Raw genomic sequence first — 22,500 nt, forward strand, 5'->3', positions numbered from 1 at the left:
GAGCTCATGCGTCTTCCCTCCTTATATAAGACAGGACAATTACAGCAGAATAACTTTGTTAATAAATGACAAGACAAGAACGGCAGTGACAGAATGATGTAGTGTTGTAGTTCTGACTTTGTCCTGCAGGCGGCAGTACGCTGCTCTGAAGTGTTTGCGTGTGTACGTGCTGCGATAAGCTCCGCCTATCAGATACTCCACCACCACGCCCATGTCGATGATGGAGAGGCGGTAACCAAGGGGGAGGGACGTCTGTGTGTGCACACACACACACACACACACATACACACATACACACACACACACACACACACGTTTTTATATCCTAGTGAGGACACATCATAGACATAAGGCCTTCTCTAACCACTTATCTTAACCTTAACCTTAACCCTTAGTGCTCAGGCACAGATCAGGATCAAGTATCTTACCATACTTTCATTTTTCACTAGTCAAATTCACACATTTTCAAATTCAAGGGCCTTGAATGTGGGAACCCTGGAGGCAGGAGACATTTACTTAAATATCAACTTTACTTATTTCTCCTACAAAATTCAAGCACTTTCAATGGCCCATGTCTATTTAGGGACCATTCTCAAGAACATTCAAGGGCCTGGAAATTTTATATTTTCTTAGAGAACTTGTGGAAACCCTGAAATATAAAATTCAAGCACTTTCAATGACCCATGTCTACTTTGGACAATTTAAAAAAAACTTTCAGGGCCTTGAAATCAAGGATTTCAAGGATCCGTGGGAGTCCTTTTGGTCATGACAGGAAATCAAACAGAACAGGAGTAAAGCTCCTAAACTCACCTGTTTAGCGTCTTCAACAAGGTGACGCAGGAAACGGTCCGTCTGTCCCTGAGGCTGTGCAGAGAAATAAACTCTTAGTTTCACATCATAGTTGTGATTTTATCAATGTTTAATATCATAAACATGAGTAAATACTTTAATATAGTCCTATTCTTTTTATTCATGGGGTTTTTTCGTCTCTACAGAGCTTCTGTAACGTCTGAAAAAAGGAACTTTATCTTATTTTTTTCAAAGAAAACACACAAGTAAACACTACATATCTCAAGTGTATATTATATGTACAGTAGAAGATTATTATTCTTATTATTGCCCCAGACTTTTAAATAAATAAACACATTTAAAGATGACAAAGACTTTTGTGACGCTCCAAAAAACAACAACAACAACTGGGAAAATACCCAGGATGCAACTGACCACAGAACACAGAGAAGATTAGAGTGACTTTTTGTTATTGTGGTTTTCATCAAAGCAGCAGTTTTATCATTTTGTTCTTGCAAGAATTTCCTCTGTGAAGAAAAGTGAGAAACGAGGAAAACAACATTTCTGTTTCTAGTTGTTTGTTGTTGTAAATGATTTATTTTTAAGGTTAAATGAGAAAACTCTGTCATCTCTGTTTTTAAAGAAGCAGCGCGTTGAATAAATGCTACGGACCGTGTTGTAGAGCTCCTCCAGTCGATCCACAGTGAGGAAGCGACTCATGGTCATTCCGTTGTCAATCAACAGTTTGACAAAACTGACGCGGTCCATGACGAGAGCGTCCAGCATGGCTCGCTCCAGGGAACCAGCCTGGACGTCAGAAATCATTATTAAACAGCATTTAAGAGCATTAAGCCACATAAAACAGCTTAAAACTGCGTAAAAACATCATTAAAAACCACATAAAACAGCATAAATACGATTTAAGAAGCTGAAAAATCACACAAACTGCTTTGAATCATAACAGAAACTCAAACTGATGAATCAAATATCAAAACAGCTGATAATTCATGTAGTAATAGATTCATTCAGTCTGTGAGTCTGACCTGCCAGTGTTGTCCGTACAGCAGGACGTCTTTCTGCGCCACGTCCGCTCTGTCCCAGGCCAGCGTCAAACTGAGCTGCTCTGCAGGACCAGCTCTGGTCCCTGATCATTACACGACACACACACACACACACACACACACACACACACACACACTGTGAGGAACAATAGCATAAAAAATAAAGTATTAAAACTAAATAATCAAAAAAGATAGAATAGATATAAGCAAGAAAGTATAAATGGAGTGGCTCATCATTTGGCAGTTAGTCCGTTAGTCAATGTATAGAATAGATCATTATTTGGCAGCATGTCTGTTGGTGGATATAGACAACAGCTCATTATTTGGCAGCATGTCTGTTGGTGGATATAGACAACAGCTCATTATTTGGCAGCATGTCTGTTGGTGGATGTAGACAACAGCTCATTATTTGGCAGTCAGTCTGATGGTGAATACCTTTCAGTGTGGCAGACAAAATGGCTGCATCAGGAGTCATCTGGTCCTCTGACTCGGAGTCAAAGATGGTGATCTGTGGTTGAAACACACGTGAAGGGGTAAGTCCATGTATAGAGCAGCTCATTATTTGGCAGAGTGTGGGTTGACTTACAGACTGTCTGTGATCCATACACTGCAGGAACAGGTCGTAGAGGTGAGAAGATTCTGCTCGGTCCACTTTAAACACGTCACCAATCCTGACGAGGAAGTCCTCCTTCATGTCTCCAACCAGCTGCCTGAAAAAGAACAACATCTGTGGGTGAGACTCAGAGTCCGTCTTCAGTGTCTCACAGAGAGGAGAGTCACGTGCCTGTCGTCGGCCGTCTGCTTGTGTAAGAAGGCGAGCAGATCGGCGGCTCTGCCCGAGCCTTCCAACACGATGACGGGCACAGGAGGAACGCTGCTGACATAATCCAGCACTGTGGACACCAGCGCTGCTCCTCCCTCCACCAGCACACACACCACAGGTACGCCATGGTTCAGACCTGCAGGAGAAGTTTATCACATTTTTGCCTAAAACAACATTGATTAATATTTATTAAACAACAGTTATGGTCTGTATCGCCGCCATTTCAAGTCTTTTCAAGCACTGGATTCAGAAATTGAAGAACTTTTCACTGTGAGACAGTTTTTTCCAACAGGAAAGTGAAGTTTGTAAAGCACTCACTCTCCCACACCAAAGCCCATAGAGAAAATCACTGATTTTAACATCACAGCACACAGGAGTTGTTGATCCACTGCTGACTCCATCACTTAGTTCAAATGTCTTATTTTGTCAATTCCTTCATTAGGATCTAAATCAGTGACACACAGTGACCACACGAGGCAGCAGAGGACCAGCAGCTCCTGTGTCCCTGTGACGTTAAAATCCCTGGTTTTCTCTATGAGGTTTGGTGTGTGTGTGTGTGTGTGTGTGTGTGTGTGTGTGTGTGTGTGTGTGTGTGTGTGTGTGTGTGTGTGAGTGTGTGTGTGTGTGTGTGTGTGTGTGTGTGTGTGTGTGTGTGTGTGTGTGTGTGTGTGTGTGAGTGGTTTACAAAGTTCAGTTCCCTCACAGTGAGATAAAGACGTGAACACGTGACATATCTCATATCCAGCATATGAACATACTCATACTTACGAGGATGTATCTTCTGAAGCTGGATGTGTTTCTCCAGCTTCCTCCTGAGGCCTTGCTGGCAGCCATGTTTCCCCAGCGTTCCATCGTCCACCAACAGGAAGTGGGAGTGGAAACCATTGAGACAGGCTCTCTTGCTCAGTGGGTTCCCCAGAGGCTGATAATGTCTGAACACCTGCACCAAGGTCAGTCAAGGTCACAACAAGTAACAACAAAGTAACAAGGTCACATTGAGAAGACAGTGAATGTACTGAAATAGTCACATCTGGACCGACGAGGTCCGTGTTGTTGTCGATCAAACCCCACGGCGTGAGACCGACCGTGTTCCTCTTCCTCAGGTCGTGACCCCCGAACATTTTCACTGCCTCACCTACAAACCTAGACACACCTGCAGAGTGAAGGTAAAGAGCATCTGAACACAGCAGATACACAGTTTGACAGTTGTGCGGTAAATGAAGTGAGAATCCTGTGACCTGTGTTGATGCCGTCAGTGAGGATCCAGGCTCCGGTGCTCAGAGCAGCAGTGATCAGACCTTTACTGAACGCCTGCTGGACCTTAAGAGGCAGACTGAAGTTCTCTGATCCCCCGTGCACCGTCAGCAGAAGTTTGGGTTTGTCCATCTGCCACTCCCTCTGCATCAGCTGCAGCACTGACTCCGCCCTCGAGTCCACGGCCACGCGTACGAACTGTAGCGAGGGAAACACGTGGAACAGAGACCATTCTGTGTCTTTACACCTAATACTTTGTTACTGTACTTGAATACAAAATACACATATACTTTACTTACTTTACTGACTCAGTTTACTTACTTTCTTTACTTAACTTACTTTTTTTACTTATTTAGTTAACTTAACTTACTTATTTTACTTATTTAGTTAACTTAACTTACTTACTTTACTTACTCAGTTTACTTACTTACTCAGTTTACTTACTTTCTTTACTTACATTATTCAGTTTACTTACTTACTTTACTTACTTACTCAGTTTACTTACTTTCTTTACTTACCTTACTTTCTTTACTTACATTACTCAGTTGACTTACTTTCTTTACTTACTCAGTTGACTTACTTTCTTTACTTACTCAGTTTACTTACTTTCTTTACTTACATTACTCAGTTTACTTACTTACTTTACTTACTTACTCAGTTTACTTACTTTCTTTACTTACCTTACTTTCTTTACTTATTTACTCAGTTTACTTACTTACTCAGTTTACTTACTTTCTTTACTTACCTTACTTTCTTTACTTACATTACTCAGTTTACTTACTTACTTTACTTACTCAGTTTACTTACTTACTTTCTTTACTTACTCAGTTTACTTACTTTACTTATTTAACTTACTTAACTTTCTTACTTTCTTTAATTACTTGCTTTACTTACAGAAAGTAACTTTTGATACTTAAGTACAGTAAATGTCATTTACTTTAATAAGACTTTTACGTACCTTGGCGCGACAGACACGCGTTGCCGTGTCCTGAAAGTCGATGGTTCCGTACGCATTAGTGGGCGTGGCTTTGGTGTGGAGCTCCATGGACCAGTCTTCATCCAGGTCCTGACCAGGAGCAGGACAGAGGGACATGGGAGGATGTGACTCCTCCCACAAGTGTTCTCCAATCAGACGACCACAGCAACATCTGACCAATGAGAAGACAGGATGAAGCGTGGGGGGGCGGAGTCATTTTATATTTACAACCTCAGGCTTTTATTTCAATCTTTTACTTGTCAAATTCACAACCTTTCAAGGATTTAAAGGACCTGTGGGAACCCTGAAGCACAACATTCAAGCACTTTCAACGACCCATGTCTATTAATTATTTCAGAAAGCATTCAAGGGCCTTGAATTCTTTTTTTCAAACTCACAAACTTTTAATGATTTCAAGGACAGTCTCAGTTTGATGAGGATAAAAGAGTCACAGAAAGTTTCAGTGATGATTTTTTTTACCTGATTAAGTTTTGGCAGACTTGACAAACTGGAAAACATCTGTAAAAAAGAAAGAAAAGAAATAAACACATAGGACATAACACATCATCAAAGTCATATAAGTTTCTCAGTTTACCTGTGAAGGTCCCGGGAGGAAGGAATGAACTTCACACACTCACGCTTGAGGAAAGTTTCCTCAATCCAAGACTTTCGTGACTGAAACAGAAGAGAAAAATGTTCAGTGACGGCTCAAACGTCTCGCAGCTGCTCAGAAAAATGTTTTTCATTTCACGTCAAAGGAAAAAAACACCATTGTTGTGAGGGAAGCAGCAGCAGCAGCAGCAGCAGCAGCAGCAGCAGCAGCAGCAGCGTCGCCTGCCCCTTTAACAACACTGACGTGATGTCGTACGTAGCAGCCACTGTGTGTTGTCGTCACACTTCCTCTCGTTGTGTCTCTGCTGAGTTAACAATGGCCTCAGTGAGGAAACAAACACACATCCTCTTCCTGACTTTATGAGCTCACATGTCTCTGTGGCAACACTCGAGTGGGTTTCTGACCCACAACCACATCAACACCTCGTCTTCATCAGGTCTGTGCCACTAAATGTGACTCATCAGATACAAGCACTTGACCAGGTGTACCTAATAAAGTGGCCCATGGCAAACACTTTCAAGGGCCTTGAATTGCTGTTTTTCAAATTCAAAAACTTTTAAGTATTTATTTAAAGGACCCATGGGAAACCTGAAGCACACAATTCAAGCACTCAAAATGACTCAAATCTATTTATTATTTCAGAAAGGTTCAAGGGCCTTGAATTCTTTTTCCCAAATCCCCTAACTTTCAAGAATATTAAGACCTCCTAGGATCCCTGAAGCACAGATTCCAAGCACTTTCAATGACCCATTTCTATATATTCATTCAGAAACATCCTCCGCCCACGTTGAGGAGGAGGAGGAGCTATGAAGTAATGGACAACAAACCGAGCCGAGCAGAGTTAGCCGTGAATCCTGGGAAAGTGCCGGTGATTAGTTTGATCGGCTCGTGAGTGACAGCTGATACGTTAACAAACAAGAGTCCAGCGGTGAAAATGTGTCAAAAACAGAAGAAAATAAAGAAGAACACGTGGACGTGAACTCACCATAACTGCAGCTGACGTCCTGAAAGAGTCTGAAGCAGCTCATCATTAGTCTCACCGGCCTTTTATGATCACCAGCCTCGGGTCCAAAGGTCACAGTGTTTCTGAGAAGCCTTGAGGAGTTCACGACCTCCTTCTCCTCCTCCTCCTCCTCCTCCTTCACACACAATCACAACTGTTTGCACAGGAGTGATTTACAAACAGGTTTTTAAAAGTCTGAAACCCTCATGTCACCAGGAAGTCACGTTGAATCTCAGAGTATGAGTGAGAGCCAAACCAAGATCATGTGACTTCTGAAGTAGAATGTTAAAGTCTGCCTTCAGTTCAAACCCTAACATGAAAAAAGTATGAGGTCCACAGACCAGACGTGGTGGAGAAACCACTCATTGATCTGTGCACTGATCTACGACAGGTGGAAGACCAGGAAACTGTTATGAGACGAGGAACGGCTCGAAATCATGAAGAACGTGACGCGGTGAAGAGACGAGAAAGAACTCTTATGATGTGAGATGGAAAAAGTTGATAAGATGAATGATCGCGAAAAAGATGAATGATCAAAGGTTTTCTCCTTCTTTCATACTTTTCTCTTTGAAGGCAGTTTATGGAATATGAGAGGGGAGTTTGTTCTGCAACGGACCACCAGGAGGAACTGAGGATTAGGGGAAGGAACTTTGGACTGTGTTGAAGGAACATTGAACCGTGTTGAATGACCTTTGGACTGTGTTGAAGGAACTTTGAACCGTGTTGAAGGAACATTGAACCGTGTTGAAGGAACTTTGGACTGTGTTGAAGGAACTTTGGACTGTGTTGAAGGAACTTTGGACTGTGTTGAAGGAACATTGAACCGTGTTGAAGGAACTTTGGACTGTGTTGAAGGAACTGTGGACTGTGTTGAAGGACCTTTAGACTGTGTTGAAGGAACTTTGGACTGTGTTGAAGGAACTTTGGACTGTGTTGAAGGAACATTGAACTGTGTTGAAGGAACTTTGGACTGCGTTGAAGGAACTTTGAACTGTGTTGAAGGAACTTTGGGCTGTGTTGAATGACCTTTGGACTGTGTTGAAGGAACTTTGAACTGTGTTGAAGGAACTTTGGGCTGTGTTGAATGACCTTTGGACTGTGTTGAAGGAACTTTGGACTGTGTTGAAGGAACTTTGGACTGTGTTGATGGTTTTTATTTGTGGTGACAAATTTAAATGATGATCCTGAGGAGAGATAAGAGACAGATTTGTAATTGTTCTCCTTGGGCATAGCTTTAATTAGTCATTGCTACCATAGCATTCATAGCTTAACACTACCTGTTAACTCTTACACAACTTTATTAGTGACAGAAAAAGCTGTTTTTCTATCCAAATCACTCCAATACATTTTGTACCTTTACAACAAATACTGCATAAGAAGTTAGAAACAAGTTAACAGTTAATTTTTAAAAAGTGTCGCATATAAATAGCTGTTAAAGGGGCTTGAATGCAGATATTACAATAACACTCGGTGCCACATTCGCGTAAGTTAGCGTTCTGACGCTAGTGTTAGCTGCTGCTCAAGTCTGTGTCCCCGTGAGACAAAGTAAGAGTTGTGTTAATGTTATGACGACATCATTATCTGCGCCAGCAGCGCCACTTAGCACTGTCGTTGTTGTCTTCTTCCTCTTCTCACGATCTGACTGACAGTTCCTCTTCATTTGACTTCAGCTTCTTTCAAACTTGCAGAACGATAACTTCACACAGGTTAACGTGGGGCCACTTTAGGGAGGTCTCCTACTGAGATGTCATTGCAGATCAGCCGTTGTTGTTTAAGGGGGGCGGGGATACGGCTGGTCGCTGCACATTTCTGATACATTTCGGTAAAAACAGCCCTCAGGCTGCGAGCCTCGGGGGGCCCCCTATCGGCTCGGGGCCCCAAACAGTTGCCTGCCTTGCCTGTGCACGAGCTGCGCGTGTGACCATAAAAAGAGAAAAGTCATCTCCTAACACGGAAACGTGTTTGTCCTATGGTAATTAAATGCAGCACCCCTGTGCATTAGGGTCGTGCACCCCGGGGCGTGACAGCAGTCGGACCTCGCTGTCTCCCCGGTAGGTGCATGAACTATGAGCTCCGCCATTGTTTCATATTAATTACGTTCATTTTAATACTTAGGGGTGGTTTAAGTTGTCATTTTTTAAACGCTCCCGAACGGTCGAGCACGTCCTTTTCTATATAAAGTTGATGGTGTTTTAATTTTAATTTGTTTTACATTTTACATTTTTCACGCATGTGTGTGTGTGTGTGTGTGTGTGTGTGAGGAACCGGGGACTGATTGATTATTTATCCCTCTGTCAGGTGCTACTTTGTCTGTTAAACTACACAACGCAATGATAGAGTACAACAAATACTGAGGGGTGACGGTGATAAGTGCCGTGCCACGTGCGGACGCATGTGCGCACGCTCGTTTCAATGTACAAATAATTATTGACTTTATGATGACGAAGTTTGAGTTTAGCAGCTGCTTCTCTTCACAATTCAAGCAATTTGTAATTCGTAATTTGGTTACTATCTCACCACCTGTTCTGACACTGAGGTCGATAGTCCGTCTGTTGTCTGTGAAACGAATATGGAAGCCCATTTCCGCCACTTGATGAAAGAAAATTATGAGATAAAAAAATCGAAATTATGAGATAAAAAGTCATAATTATGAGATACAAAGTCATAATTATGAGATAAAAAGTCAAAATAATTATGAGATAAAAGTCATAATTATGAGATAAAAGTCATAATATGAGATAAAAAGTCAAAATTATGAGATAAAAAGTCAAAATAATTATGAGATAAAAGTCATAATTATGAGATAAAAAGTCAAAATAATTATGAGATAAAAGTCATAATTATAAGATAAAAGTCATAATTATGAGATAAAAAGTCAAAATAATTATGAGATAAAAGTCATAATTATGAGATAAAAAGTCATAATTATAAGATAAAAGTCATAATTATGAGATAAAAGTCATAATTCTAAGATAAAAGTCATAATTATGAGATAAAAAGTCAAAATAATTATGAGATAAAAGTCATAATTATGAGATAAAAAGTCATAATTATGAGATAAAAAGTCATCATAATTATGAGATAAAAGTCATAATTATGAGATAAAAAGTCATAATTATGAGATAAAAAGTCATAATTATGAGATAAAAAGCTGAAATTATGAGATAAAAAGTCATAATTATGAGATAAAAAGCTGAAATTATGAGATAAAAAGTCAAAATTATGAGATAAAAATTCATTATTATGAGATAAAAAGTCAAAATTATGAGATAAAGTCATAATTATGAGATAAAAAGTCATAATTATGAGATAAAAAGTCAAAATTATGAGATAAAAAGTCAAAATTATGAGATAAAAAGTCATAATAATGAGATAAAAGTTATAATTATGAGATAAAAAGTCAAAATTATGAGATTTTTTAAACATATAGCTCCCGAACGGTCGAGCACGTGCTGTGCAATATTTGTACAGCATTTGTAAATCATAAGGTGTCGGAACGTAAAGTACATGTGACAGCGCAGGGATGACGAGAGGACACAGGCCGTGCTGAACAACAACAACTCACACATGCCCACTTACAAATATGAATTCTAACCAGTGAGTTAGAAAATGTGTTTATTGACAAACAGAAATAGAACCCGCTCTTGAAATGACAGATTTCTGATTTATAACTCAATAGAAATTAATTATTTCTTTAAACTTAAAACTTTCATTAATGAATGCACGACGTGTCGGGCTTTTGCGCTCATGTGAACACAACGCAGTTCAGTTGTGAGGCGCACGATGAAGTTTCTCTGTGTCATCAACACATTTTTTTATTTATGAAGAACTGAACCATTTATTGCAGCAGGTCGAGCTATAACAGGTATATATATGTATATATATATATGTGTATATATATATATATATATATATATATATATATATATATATATACACATACATATGTGTGACTGAAATAGCCTAAACTGTCACATCACTCTCTTGGTTATTATTTTTTATTTGTACATTGAGACGAGCGTGCGCTGCGTTCGCACGTGGCATGACACTTATCACCTGTCAAACTCATTATTTGTTGTACTCGCAATACACGTGTATTTTTCTGTCTTTATGCAGCGTAGGCGACACAGTTATGGTATTTTAGTATAGTGTGCTGGCATTAAATGGCCCTCACACACACACACACACACACACACACGCACACGCACACGCACACACACACACACACACACACACACACAGATGATCAGAGTCCATCAACATTTCTGCTGATGAATCAAAACTTTGAAATCAAACACAATCTGTGTTCCAGGCTCCGCCCCCTTCACCTGGCTCACCCAAGAACAACCAGGAAACAGTCAGTCACCGTCAGTGAGTGAAGAGACGCAGACTGAAGACCAGACTCTGTCCTCTGACTGAGTCCAGCTGCAGAAGACAAGTGTCCACACACTGAAGGTGAGTTTGACAAAAACCTGCACTGACCATGTGACTGACCATGTGACTGACCACTCTGTCTCTGCTCTGTTTTCAGCTTCTCTCACAGACAAGATGGCCTCCAGATCAGAGGAGGATCTCTGCTGTCCCGTCTGTCATGAGGTCTTCAGAGATCCTGTCCTTCTGTCCTGTAGCCACAGCTTCTGTAAAGACTGTGTGAAGACATGGTGGAGAGACAGACCAACACCAGACTGTCCTGTTTGTAAGAGAAGGTCTTCAAAGACTGAACCACCCTGTAACCTGGTTTTAAAGAATATGTGTGAGACCTTCTTACAGGAGCGAGGTCAGAGGTCTTCAGAGGTTCTCTGCAGTCAGCACTCTAAGAAACTCAGACTCTTCTGTCTGGACCATCAGCAGCCAGTGTGTCTCGTCTGCAGAGACTCAAAAAAACACATCGGCCACAAGTTCAGACCCATCGATGAAGCTGCACAAGAACACAAGGAGCAACTTCAGGAAACTCTGGAGACCTTCAAGAAGAACTTAAAGAGTCTGGAAGAAGTTCAGGTGAAGTTTGATCAAACAGCAGAACACATTAAAGTCCAGGCCCGACGCACAGAGACACGGATGAAGGAGCAGTTTAAGAAGCTTCATCAGTTTCTAGAAGAGGAAGAGGAGACCAGGATGGCTGCACTGAGGGAGGAAGAGCAGCAGAAGAGTCTCATGATGAAGGAGAAGATGGAGGCTCTTCACAGAGAGATAGAAGCTCTATCAGATACAGTCAGAGCCACAGAGGACGAGCTGAGAGCTGAAGACATCGTCTTCCTGCTCAACTACAGAGAGCAGCAGCGCCCCCTGCTGGAGCCTCCACAGCTGCACTCAGGAGCTCTGATAGACGAGGCCAAACACCTGGGCAACCTGGCCTTCAACATCTGGAACAAGATGAAGGACGTGGTCTCCTACAGTCCTGTGGTTCTGGACCCAAACACTGCTCATCCACTCGTCATCGTGTCTGAAGATCTGACCAGTGTGAGACTAGGAGACGAACAGAAGGTTCCTGATAATCCAGAGAGGTTTGATTATTACTACAGTGTCCTGGGATCTGAGGGTTTGAACTCAGGAACTCACAGCTGGGACGTCCAGGTTGGAGACAATAAATGGTGGACAGTGGGAGTTTTAGAGTCTGACCAGAGGAAAGGAAAAGACATACTGTCTGGATTATGGGGGATACAGTTATATAAAGATAAATACTACGAACGGTCACCAGGTAAAGACTCTGTTCTCCAGCTGAAGAAGAAGATCCAGAAGATCAGAGTGAGTCTGGACTGGGACAGAAGACAAGTGTCCTTCTCTGATCCTGATACTAACACACTCATACACACACACACACACACTTTCACACACACCACGTTTCCATACATTATCACTGGTGCTGATGATGATGATGTTGAAGTGAAGATGTTACCAGTGAAGGTTTGAAGGTTAAAGGGACAGTTCACACAAGTGAAGCTGTTCAACTTCACGTCTCTTTCACTCTCTTCACTCGTTCTTCTCTCCTTTCAGAGTTTGTATATAAAATATTATATTAGTGAAATATTAAGGTCTAATTATAGTTCATCAATACTTATTCTGTACTCCTGTACACTTAGTTAAGGGATGCATGTTTCCCACTTAATAATACGGTCATTAATAAAGGCGTCTTCAGATTTGGTTTAGAAAACATTTTTTTAAGAAAAATCACATTTATCAACATTAAGCATTTGATCAGATAATCAGTGGTTTTCTACATAAGTGACAAGATTCTGTGTGTAAACGTGTGAACATGTAATACAGAGACTGTGATCACTTTGTGTCTCAATGACTTGTTATTGTTTTACACACACACTCACACACACACACACTGGCCCTGGAGCGTCTGACCTGTGTGTGTGTGTGTGTGTGTGACTGACACACACACACTCTCACACACACACACACAGTCAAAACTGCCCCACATAATCAGAATAATCCATGGAGATAAATATAAATGTAAATGCCTGAATAATGAGGATGTAAATGATCTGTGGACTGAAACGATGAACTCTTTACTGTAGAAAAAAACAAAACACAAACATTAAAACATAAAATGTTAAAACAAAAAAATATCAATAAACAAATAAACTAAAGATTTTATTGATCTCACTTTTCATAAAAGTTCATTAATTAACAGGAGATAATGTTGTTTTAAGCATTTACTAATTATGCACGTTTCAACTCACCATTTATTAATGATATTAAGTTGTTACTTCATACATCATTTAAGGGTTTGTAAATAATATTTACAGACCGTTCTATATATATATTATATTATTATATATTATTGATTTCACACTAGTGTCATATTTTCACAGTCGCAGATCAAACTGGAATCAGAATAAACATCGTATCTTGAGTACAATCACAATATCACAACTGACTCCTCCTCCTCCTCTTCCTCTCTCAGGTCTAACTCCTCCACTTCGCTCCCCCTACTTTCTCGGGTCTAACTGACTCCCCTCTCTCAGGTGTATGTGACTCCTCCCCTTTTCTCTCTCAGGTGTATGTGACTCCTCCCCTTTTCTCTCTCAGGTGTATGTGACTCCTCCCCCTCCTCTCTCTCTCTCCAGGATGTTCCACAGTAATGTTGTACCTCATCATCATATCACAGTAAATATCGTATTGTCGTCTATAATCTATCGTATACGTATCTAAATATCACAATATCGCAGTAATATCACACATTTGTCGTAATACAGTCGTGTATAAATATTGTATTGTGTTCTTATTATTGTGTATCAGAGGATTTTAATGTTTGTAAAAGACGTAAATGAGATTATTTTAAACAGTCAGTACCTCTTCTCCTCCTCCTCCTCTCTCTCTCTTCTCGTCTCACTCTCTTGCGCCCCCTGTCTTCCACCTCCTGTAACTTTGAACTGTGTTGAAGGAATTAGTTTTTATTGATTTTATCTTCTCTTACTTGTAACTATTGTTGTTTTATTGCTCTTGTATTTGTATTATTTTATCATGTTGTTTACTACTGTGAAGCAGGCGATTAGGAACTAAGAAGGAAAAACAGTTGAAGCTTAAGAAAGAAAGAAATCCACTTGCACTGTTTGTATTTTGTAAAATTCTGGATTTTATTGCTTGAAAATTTATTTAATGGCAAAACTGTCAGCTGGACGTCAGTGTGACCACACAGCTGCAGGTAAATGATTCTCTGAAGAATTCTGCTGATATTTGTATATATGTGTATATATATATATATATACATATATGTATATATACTGTATACTGAGATTAAAACCATTTGTCACATCAGTGGGAAATTTCACCAGTTGAAAACCTTCTGGAACTTGGGAATGAGCGCCTGCAGGTGGCTGCTTCTCTGCATCTCCTGAGGAAGACTGTTCACCTTCATCACCGACTCGTGAGCTTCATCAAACAGCTTTTTACCAACTTCCTGCTTCACTCGCTCTCTCCAGGCGATTAACCTCGGGTGGCCTTCAAGCACGTTCAGGCCGGTTCCAATGGGCTGCAACACGCACACACGCACACACACACACACACACACACACACAGACACACACCTGAGAACAGTAAGGTGGTTTACAGAAAGTCCTCACTCTCCCACACCAAAGTCCATAGAGAAAATCAGTGATTTAAGCTGCAGGGACACAGGAGCTGCTGGTCCTCTGCTGCCTCGTGTGGTCACTTTGTGTCACTGACATAAACCTGAATGAAGGATTTCAAACACTGAAGTGACAAAATAAGACATTAGTACTTAGTGATGGAGGCAGCAGTGGATCAACAACTCCTGTGTGTGAGATGTTAAAATCCCTGATTTCCACTCTGGGCTTTGGTGTGGGAGAGTGAGTGCTTTACAAACTTCAGTTATCTGTTGGAAAATTAACTAAATAACTAAATAATAAATAAGAGAAATAAAAAACTGAATAAGAAAATAAAAGAGTGCAAATATTGACAGGAGAGAAATATGAACACACATGTTAGTTCTGCAATGTGTCAAAACAAAAGATAAAAGAATATAAATAGTTATTTTAACTGTGTTAGAGGGAACATGTCAAAAACAAGCGCCAGCTATTCAGTACCTGGAACAGATATACATTTCCTGCACTAATGCTCCACCTAGTGGTGAGTAGCAGTACTGTAAACACCAACAACATCATTACCTGCATGAGCTCAATCACAGCCACCAGATCAGCCAGAGACACTTTGTCTCCGACGATGAACGCTTTGTCCTGCAGGAACTTGTCCTCCAGCAGATTCACGGACTGTGTGAGGTTCTCGACAGCAGCGTCCATCTTGTCCTCGGGCACCTCTGAGCCCATGATGAGAGGATACAGGGTCTGTCCACAGAGGAGACATTACTCCTGTCATGTCCTGCTGTTAAAGGCTGTTGCATTGACAATCATCATATTTATTGGATTATTTATACAGTATATTGATTAAAAGGTCACTTAATAACACTTCTTTCATTTTAAGCCTAATTATTAACAGGATTTAAACCCTATTGTAACACACGTCCCTAATTTAACGTGGAAACAAACCAAGTGTCAACTGAAATGAAAGTGATTTAAATCATTTTTGGGAAGTTTGCAAAAATTCTGCAACTTCGTTTAGGGACCCCAAAAAAAACAAACTTTCAAGGACCCATGGGAACCCTGAAGCAAGCACAAAATTCAAGCACTTTCAATGACCCATGTCTATTAATTCAGAAACATTCAAGGGCCTTGAATACTTTTTTTCAAATTCACAAACTTTGGGAACCACTGAGTTTGTGAATCAACGAGCTCAGTCAACACTGAGCCAACGCCAGAAAACAACAGAGACTGAGGACGAGAACTATGGAGTGATGATATCTAGGCCGCCCCCTGGTGGCGGTGTGGGTGATAAAGTGTTCATACACCATTCAGTTCACTGATGGTGTTTCTACAGTCTGTGATCGATGGAACTAAAACGTCAAAGTTGAACGGTGAGGTGAGGCCGCGGCGCTGGACTCTCACCCGCAGCAGGAAGACCCTTGAGCCATGAATGCGGAGGTTCAGGTGCTGCCAGGACAGGTATTCATTAACGCGAGCCTGCTGCTGCAGGTCGGCCGGGTACCAGTGATCCACCGCTGACGGGGCGTGTTTCTGTGCCAGGAACTTCAGGATGGCGACGCTGCCACAGACACGACACGAGTCAAACGTCGTGTAAATATTAGTTTTAGTGCATTTTTAAAGTTTAAAACGTCATGAATCACAAAAATAAAAATGAGCTTCAACATTTGCTACGTGTCACTTCATCACAAACGGAGTCCTTAACAACGTTAACTTCCTTAACTACCATAACTAACTTAACCTGCTAACACAAACACAGCTCTCATGTAGCGATCTCAGCTAACACAACTAAACAAAGCTAATACCATTTCTAACATGAGCTAAACTTTTCTCGCATCATGAGCTTTGACTTCTGCACGTGAGCTAACATAGCTTGTGATGCTAATGTGAGCACTTTCTTAATACTTACTTACTTGTGTTGCTAAAGCTCGACTGACTCAGCGTCTTTAGCTAAGTTAGCTTATAAAGGTGTTGTAACATGAAATAAACTTTAGCTTACTTTGCTTGTGAAGCTACTGCTAAATTACACAAACACTAACTCTAACTTAGCTATATATCACCTATTAGCATTTAAAGCTAATAATGTGCTACTAACATCAGATGAATATCAACCTTATCTCCAGCTACCTCAGCTAGCATAGCTAGTACAGCCAATTAAGAGTTATGGTCGTGAGCAGCTACGACGTTGACGCCTTAACTATGTTAACATATACATAGCAACGTCAGCTAACTATTCTTTCAGCTGATAAAGTTAATAATGTGTCGTTAACGTTGGATAAACCTGTTCCTAATCACTAGCTCTGTAGATAGCTTTGCTAACTGAACTTCGCATAAACTTAGCTGATGCTACTTAGCCGATGCTACTTAGCCGATGCTACTTAGCTGATGGTACTTAGCCGATGCTACTTAGCCGATGCTACTGAACTGAGTTTTCCTCTGTGATTGTGTCTCTCGTCCTCTGACTCGTTCAGGATCTGATTTCTCAGAAAACATTGACGCTGTTTCCCAGTTCATTCTTTTTAAACCTGTCGGTATGATCTGTAGACGTGAGGGAATCAAACCCTCACCTTTCTGTCAGAATGAAGCTTCCCTCCTTCATGACAGGAACCTTCCTGATGGTGTTGATTCTGCCAAACTCCTCAGTGTACTGTTGACCTGAGACACACACACACACACAGTTAGAACGTCACTTGTGTTGTTGTGATTCTTTCTTTCAAACAAACTCAGACTGTTTCACAGTCAAAGTCCTGACGTTAATGAAAATGTGATAAAAAGAAGAGTAAATTCCTGCAGCTGACGTCTGTCGTCGTTAGAATGTGAGAGATTAAAAACATGCACAGATTATTAAAGTGTCTGCCGTCGATGGATTTACCTGCAGAAAGCTTCACCAGCTTGAAGTCAAAGGGAATCTGGAGCACTTTGGCCAACAGGAAGACGGAGCGACAGGGCGGAGAGATGAGGTCCAGGTACAGCTCCATGCTGTCAGAGTGTGGACGCCGCAGAGACGCTGCAGAGACACCGCAGAGACGCTGCAGAGACGCCGCAGAGACGCCGCAGAGACGCCGCGTCCTCTCGTCTTTTGTACCGTCCTCCGTCTCACCAGGACTCCGCCTCAGTGAGCCGTCTGACCTTTGACCTCTGGTTGCTCAAACACAGAGTAAACACTGGTGACATTTGCACATTTCAGGTTTTTTTTGTTACCTTCAAATTTAAAACAACTTCAATTTTTTAACATTTTAAACAAAGTAGAAAATATTTCAGTTCACACGACTTTTTTAGAATCCGAGCACGGCAGAGGTCATGTGACCACTGTGAGCCACACCTAAAACACAGGCTAATATATATATCTATTAAGGAGAATAATTATATATATATTATTATATACATGTACAGTTATTAACGTCTAAGGTTCACATAATGTTCATGGTCGTAAAAGAAGAAACTAAAGCACTCATCGTTGTGATAATCTGGGTTTGTTCCATCTAAACAAATATCAGGAGACGCTGACCTGGGGCCACGCGGTGGAGCGGCGGCTCTCGTCGTTGTTGTGTCAGCGTGAGTTAGCATGTTCTCTGTTTGTCTGCGTGGGGTCGCTGACTTCCTGCCAAAGTCCAGAAAATACACACTCTGCTGGTGAGGGGGGGGTCGTGGGTCGCACTGTTGCCTCAGAGCACAAAGGTCAGTGGTTCAAATCCTGGTTTGACTGAGGCTGTTTGTTGTGTTCACACATTCACACACTGCCCGGAGTTGAACCCACAACTCCCGGCAACCCTTCTAGTTGAAAAACTGGCCCAATTACTGAGCCACCACTGAGCCACCGTGGCTAACTCAATGCTCAATGCTTTTTGAATACTTTTACTTTAACTTCTAAAACTTAAGAACATTTTTAATTTTTATTTATTATCAGAAAATGACTTTTGATTATATACATATGTACATATATGTACATATGTATATAATATGTATATATATGTATATATATATATACAGTATACTGTATATATATATACATATATACAGTATACTGTATACTGTATATATGTATATATATATATATATATATATATATATATATATATATACAGTATACTGTATATATGTATATATATATATATACAGTATACTGTATATATATATATACAGTATACTTGGTTTTAATAAAGTAATGGAAATAAAGCAGCCTCACCCTCAGGGTTAACATATTAATTTATCACCAGGGAAACAACAGTAATCTGGATTAGGAACACACCTGTACCTTAGAGGGATGATAAGACAACCAGTGACAAGCTGCTGCAAACCTAAAGTTACAAACTCCATAGCTTAGTTTCTGAGATTTATTATTTTTAAGTTCAGAAGAAAAATTCACTTTTTCTGTTTCATAAAACTCAGGTTTTTATTGTTGGCAAATGTTTGACGACTCAGCTGCAGGTAAATATTCCTCAGCACCAAAACCTTTTTTTTATTCACGTTAAAAACACTGTTGTAATCATATGAGTGAGAAATGGTGTAAAACCTTCTGGAACCTGGGAACGAGCGCCTGCAGGTGGCTGCTGCTGCTGCTGCTGCTGCCGCCGCTGCTGCTGCTGCTGCTGCTGCTGCTGCTCTGCATCTCCTGTAAGACGCTGCTCGCCTTCATGATCGACGCGTGAGCTTCAGCAAACAGCTGTTTACCCACTTCCTGCTCCACTCGCTCTCTCCAGGCGATCAGCCGCGGACGACCTTCGAGCACGTCCAGGCCGGTGCCAGCGGGCTGCAACACACACGCACACACACGCACACACACACGCACAAACACACACGCACACACACACACACACGCATGTTAAAATCAGTGATTTTCTGTCTGGGCTTTGGTGTGGGAGAGTGAGTGCTTTACAAAGTCTGTCTCACAGTGAGACAAAGACATGAACGTGTTCTTAAGACATCGTGGACTTAAAGTGATGCAGATTATATTCGATAAACCCTGTGTTTTGATTTATAATCAGATGATCTTAATTCAGACTGACAAAGAAAATGAACAAAACATTAAAACAGTTCAATCTTTAAAAACTCAACAACTTGAGGTCACTCAGCAGTGGCCTCTACATGGATCTACAGCTGACGTTCCTCTGGGTTGAACTCTCACAGAGGGATTTTGTCAGTTTGAGCAGCATCAGAGAAAGTGGTCCTGGTTGTTCTAGGTCCAGTTTCACAGGATCTTCTTCAAGAACCTGAAATGAAATCTCTCTCTCTTTCGTGTGCAGTAAAGAAAACACAAAGACTATTATTACCTGCATGATCTCAACGATGGCCACCAGATCAGCCAGAGACACTTGGTCTCCGATGATGAACGGCTTGTCCTGCAGGAACTTCTCCTCCAGCAGATTCAGGGACTGTTTGAGATCTTCAACAGCAGCATCCGTCTTCTTCTTGGGAACCTCTGAGCCCGTGACCAGAGGATAAAAGGCCTGATCACAGAGGAATCAGTGATTAGAGTTAGCTGAATGAGCTGGGCGATAAAGCACCAGGGTTACGTCACAGTTTGTTCTTCAGGTCAGGTGAGGCCGCGGCGCTGGACTCTCACCCAGAGCAGGAAGACCCGTGAGCCATGAACCCGGAGGTTCAGGTGCTGCCAGGACAGGTATTCATTAACACGAGCCTGCTGCTGCAGGTCGGCCGGGTACCAGTGATCCACCGCTGACGAGGCGTGTTTCTGTGCCAGGAACTTCAGGATGGCGACGCTGCCACAGACGACGACGACGAGGACGAGAGAGACAAACATGTGACTTTCATGAAAATAAAAACCTTTAAAATGTCACTTTATACTTTTATACCTCATTTAGAATTTGACACGAATAAAACTATTCACTTTATCAGAATACAATTGTTTTTATGGGTATTTTTCTCCGGCATTAAAAACTATTCTAATAAAACAAACCTTTAGATTCATTATGTTATCAAACACTTAGCTAAAGTTAAAGTTAGATAAACTTTATGTTTCAATCATCAGGTCCAACTTAGCTACCTAAGCTAACTCGTCTTTAAATGATTGAAATGAACATTTAATAAACTTCTCATCACTAGTTCTGTAGCTAACTGACTTAACCTGTAAGTTAGGGTTTAGCTACCTCGGGTAGCTAAGCATGTAAAGCTAATACTGTGTTTCTAACATTGAATAAACCTTGCTCCTGAGCAGACTTAGCTACACTGGCTAACTTCACTTATAAAGCCACAAACATTGGACAAATGTTGGTTCTGCTCGCTAGCGATGACTTAGCTCATTGTCACCTTAACTAATAAAGTGATCGCTAACATAAGATAAAACTCTGTCGTGCTCTCCAGCTCTAGCTAAGTTATCGCAGTAACTTAGCCTTTAAAGCTAATAATGTGTTTCTAACACTGGATAAACGTTGTTCAGATCACCAGCTCTGTAGCTACTGTAGCTAACTTAGCTTTTAAAGCTAATACTGTGTTTCTAACACTGGTTAAACTTTGTTCAGATCACCAGCTCTGTAGCTATTGTTGCTAACTTAGCTTTTAAAGCTAATACTGTGTTTCTAACACTGGTTAAACTTTGTTCAGATCACCAGCTCTGTAGCTATTGTTGCTAACTTAGCTTTTAAAGCTAATACCATGTTTCTAACACTGGTTAAACTTTGTTCAGATCACCAGCTCTGTAGCTACTGTAGCTAACTTAGCTTTTAAAGCTAATACTGTGTTTCTAACACTGGTTAAACTTTGTTCAGATCACCAGCTCTGTAGCTATTGTTGCTAACTTAGCTTTTAAAGCTAATACCATGTTTCTAACACTGGTTAAACTTTGTTCAGATCACCAGCTCTGTAGCTACTGTAGCTAACTTAGCTTTTAAAGCTAATACTGTGTTTCTAACACTGGTTAAACTTTGTTCAGATCACCAGCTCTGTAGCTACTGTAGCTAACTTAGCTTTTAAAGCTAATACCATGTTTCTAACACTGGATAAACTTTGTTCAGATCACCAGCTCTGTAGCTACTGTAGCTAACTTAGCTTTTAAAGCTAATACTGTGTTTCTAACACTGGTTAAACTTTGTTCAGATCACCAGCTCTGTAGCTATTGTTGCTAACTTAGCTTTTAAAGCTAATACCATGTTTCTAACACTGGTTAAACTTTGTTCAGATCACCAGCTCTGTAGCTACTGTAGCTAACTTAGCTTTTAAAGCTAATACTGTGTTTCTAACACTGGTTAAACTTTGTTCAGATCACCAGCTCTGTAGCTACTGTAGCTAACTTAGCTTTTAAAGCTAATACCATGTTTCTAACACTGGATAAACTTTGTTCAGATCACCAGCTCTGTAGCTACTGTAGCTAACTTAGCTTTTAAAGCTAATACTGTGTTTCTAACACTGGATAAACTGTGATAACTGACTTTTCTTCTGTGGTTTAACTTTTCAAACATCAGATTTGAACCTTTTTAAATGATCTGTAGATTGTGAGAGAATCAAACCCTGACCTTTCTGTCAGAATGAAGCTTCCTTCCTTCATGACAGGAACCTTCTTAATGAGGTTGATTTGGCCAAACTCCTCACTGTACTGTTGACCTGAGACACAAACACACACAAACACACAAACAAAATAGATCATGTTAACGTTGGGTAGCAGCTCCATCTGAAAACCTGTCAAAACAAAGTCCAGGAAATTCTCTTAAACTATTGAAACTCCTTTCATGTAACGACAGGTTCATTGTTGTTTTCATTAACCCACAATGAGTCAGTCTTTTCTATTTATATCAGATCAGCGGGAAATGACTGCGTTTAAGTAACAAACTAAACATGACTTGAATGTTGATGCTAACTGAACGCTAAATAAGTTCAACAACACACTACATTACACACACTGCACCTTTAAATGTTATTTGTACATAAGTGTAATTATGTGAAACATCCAGCAGATGGCAGC

General features: G+C 40.7%; 4 protein-coding genes across 11 annotated transcripts in view; 1 reads left to right on the forward strand and 3 right to left on the reverse strand.

Annotated features, from left to right (window-relative positions):
* Positions 1-7,653, reverse strand: part of trpm6 (transient receptor potential cation channel, subfamily M, member 6) — a 39,640-nt gene extending 31,987 nt beyond the window's left edge. For 6 of the 8 annotated variants that reach the window (XR_009241097.1, XR_009241098.1, XM_058635570.1 and 3 more), the window contains exons 1-15: positions 6,502-7,653; positions 5,499-5,578; positions 5,384-5,422; positions 4,886-5,075; positions 3,912-4,125; positions 3,702-3,826; positions 3,442-3,613; positions 2,631-2,809; positions 2,437-2,556; positions 2,286-2,358; positions 1,833-1,933; positions 1,462-1,596; positions 811-864; positions 118-252; positions 1-20 (exon numbers count right to left, since the gene is read on the reverse strand). The exon at positions 1-20 is cut by the window's left edge and continues 106 nt beyond it. Coding sequence is in view for 6 of the 8 variants with exons in the window: in XM_058635570.1 (XP_058491553.1) it covers positions 1-20; positions 118-252; positions 811-864; positions 1,462-1,596; positions 1,833-1,933; positions 2,286-2,358; positions 2,437-2,556; positions 2,631-2,809; positions 3,442-3,613; positions 3,702-3,826; positions 3,912-4,125; positions 4,886-5,075; positions 5,384-5,422; positions 5,499-5,578; positions 6,502-6,504 (1,640 nt within the window). In the remaining 2 variants the exon portion in view is untranslated. Of the gene's footprint in view, positions 21-117; positions 253-810; positions 865-1,461; positions 1,597-1,832; positions 1,934-1,955; positions 2,229-2,285; positions 2,359-2,436; positions 2,557-2,630; positions 2,810-3,441; positions 3,614-3,701; positions 3,827-3,911; positions 4,126-4,885; positions 5,076-5,383; positions 5,423-5,498; positions 5,579-5,672; positions 5,818-6,501 lie in introns of those variants that run through there. The other 2 variants (XM_058635573.1, XM_058635575.1) reach the window with 2 other exon arrangements.
* An 846-nt stretch (positions 7,654-8,499) lies between these two features.
* Positions 8,500-12,795, forward strand: LOC131463687 (nuclear factor 7, ovary-like). The gene is made up of 3 exons (XM_058635579.1): positions 8,500-8,570; positions 10,832-10,974; positions 11,051-12,795. Exon 3 carries the CDS (start codon positions 11,068-11,070, stop codon positions 12,427-12,429), a length of 1,362 nt encoding a protein of 453 aa, XP_058491562.1. The 5' UTR covers positions 8,500-8,570; positions 10,832-10,974; positions 11,051-11,067; the 3' UTR covers positions 12,430-12,795.
* Positions 12,796-14,080: 1,285 nt separating this feature from the next.
* Positions 14,081-17,665, reverse strand: LOC131463691 (glutathione S-transferase theta-3-like). Its single transcript, XM_058635582.1, has 5 exons — positions 17,458-17,665; positions 17,153-17,240; positions 15,990-16,146; positions 15,156-15,332; positions 14,081-14,500 (listed from the first exon to the last, which is right to left on the reverse strand). Exons 1-5 carry the CDS (start codon positions 17,561-17,563, stop codon positions 14,297-14,299), a joined length of 732 nt encoding a protein of 243 aa, XP_058491565.1. The 5' UTR covers positions 17,564-17,665; the 3' UTR covers positions 14,081-14,296.
* A 1,240-nt stretch (positions 17,666-18,905) lies between these two features.
* LOC131463690 (glutathione S-transferase theta-1-like) overlaps positions 18,906-22,500 on the reverse strand; it is a 4,463-nt gene continuing 868 nt past the window's right edge. Inside the window, exons 2-5 of the mRNA XM_058635581.1 lie at positions 22,055-22,142; positions 20,149-20,305; positions 19,856-20,032; positions 18,906-19,335 (exon numbers count right to left, since the gene is read on the reverse strand). Of these exons, the coding sequence (XP_058491564.1) occupies positions 19,072-19,335; positions 19,856-20,032; positions 20,149-20,305; positions 22,055-22,142 (686 nt within the window). The 3' untranslated portion in view covers positions 18,906-19,071. The remainder of the gene's footprint in view (positions 19,336-19,855; positions 20,033-20,148; positions 20,306-22,054; positions 22,143-22,500) is intronic.

This window comes from Solea solea, chromosome 8, assembly GCF_958295425.1.
Source record: "Solea solea chromosome 8, fSolSol10.1, whole genome shotgun sequence".
In the NCBI taxonomy this organism is placed as follows: Eukaryota; Metazoa; Chordata; class Actinopteri; order Pleuronectiformes; family Soleidae; genus Solea; species Solea solea.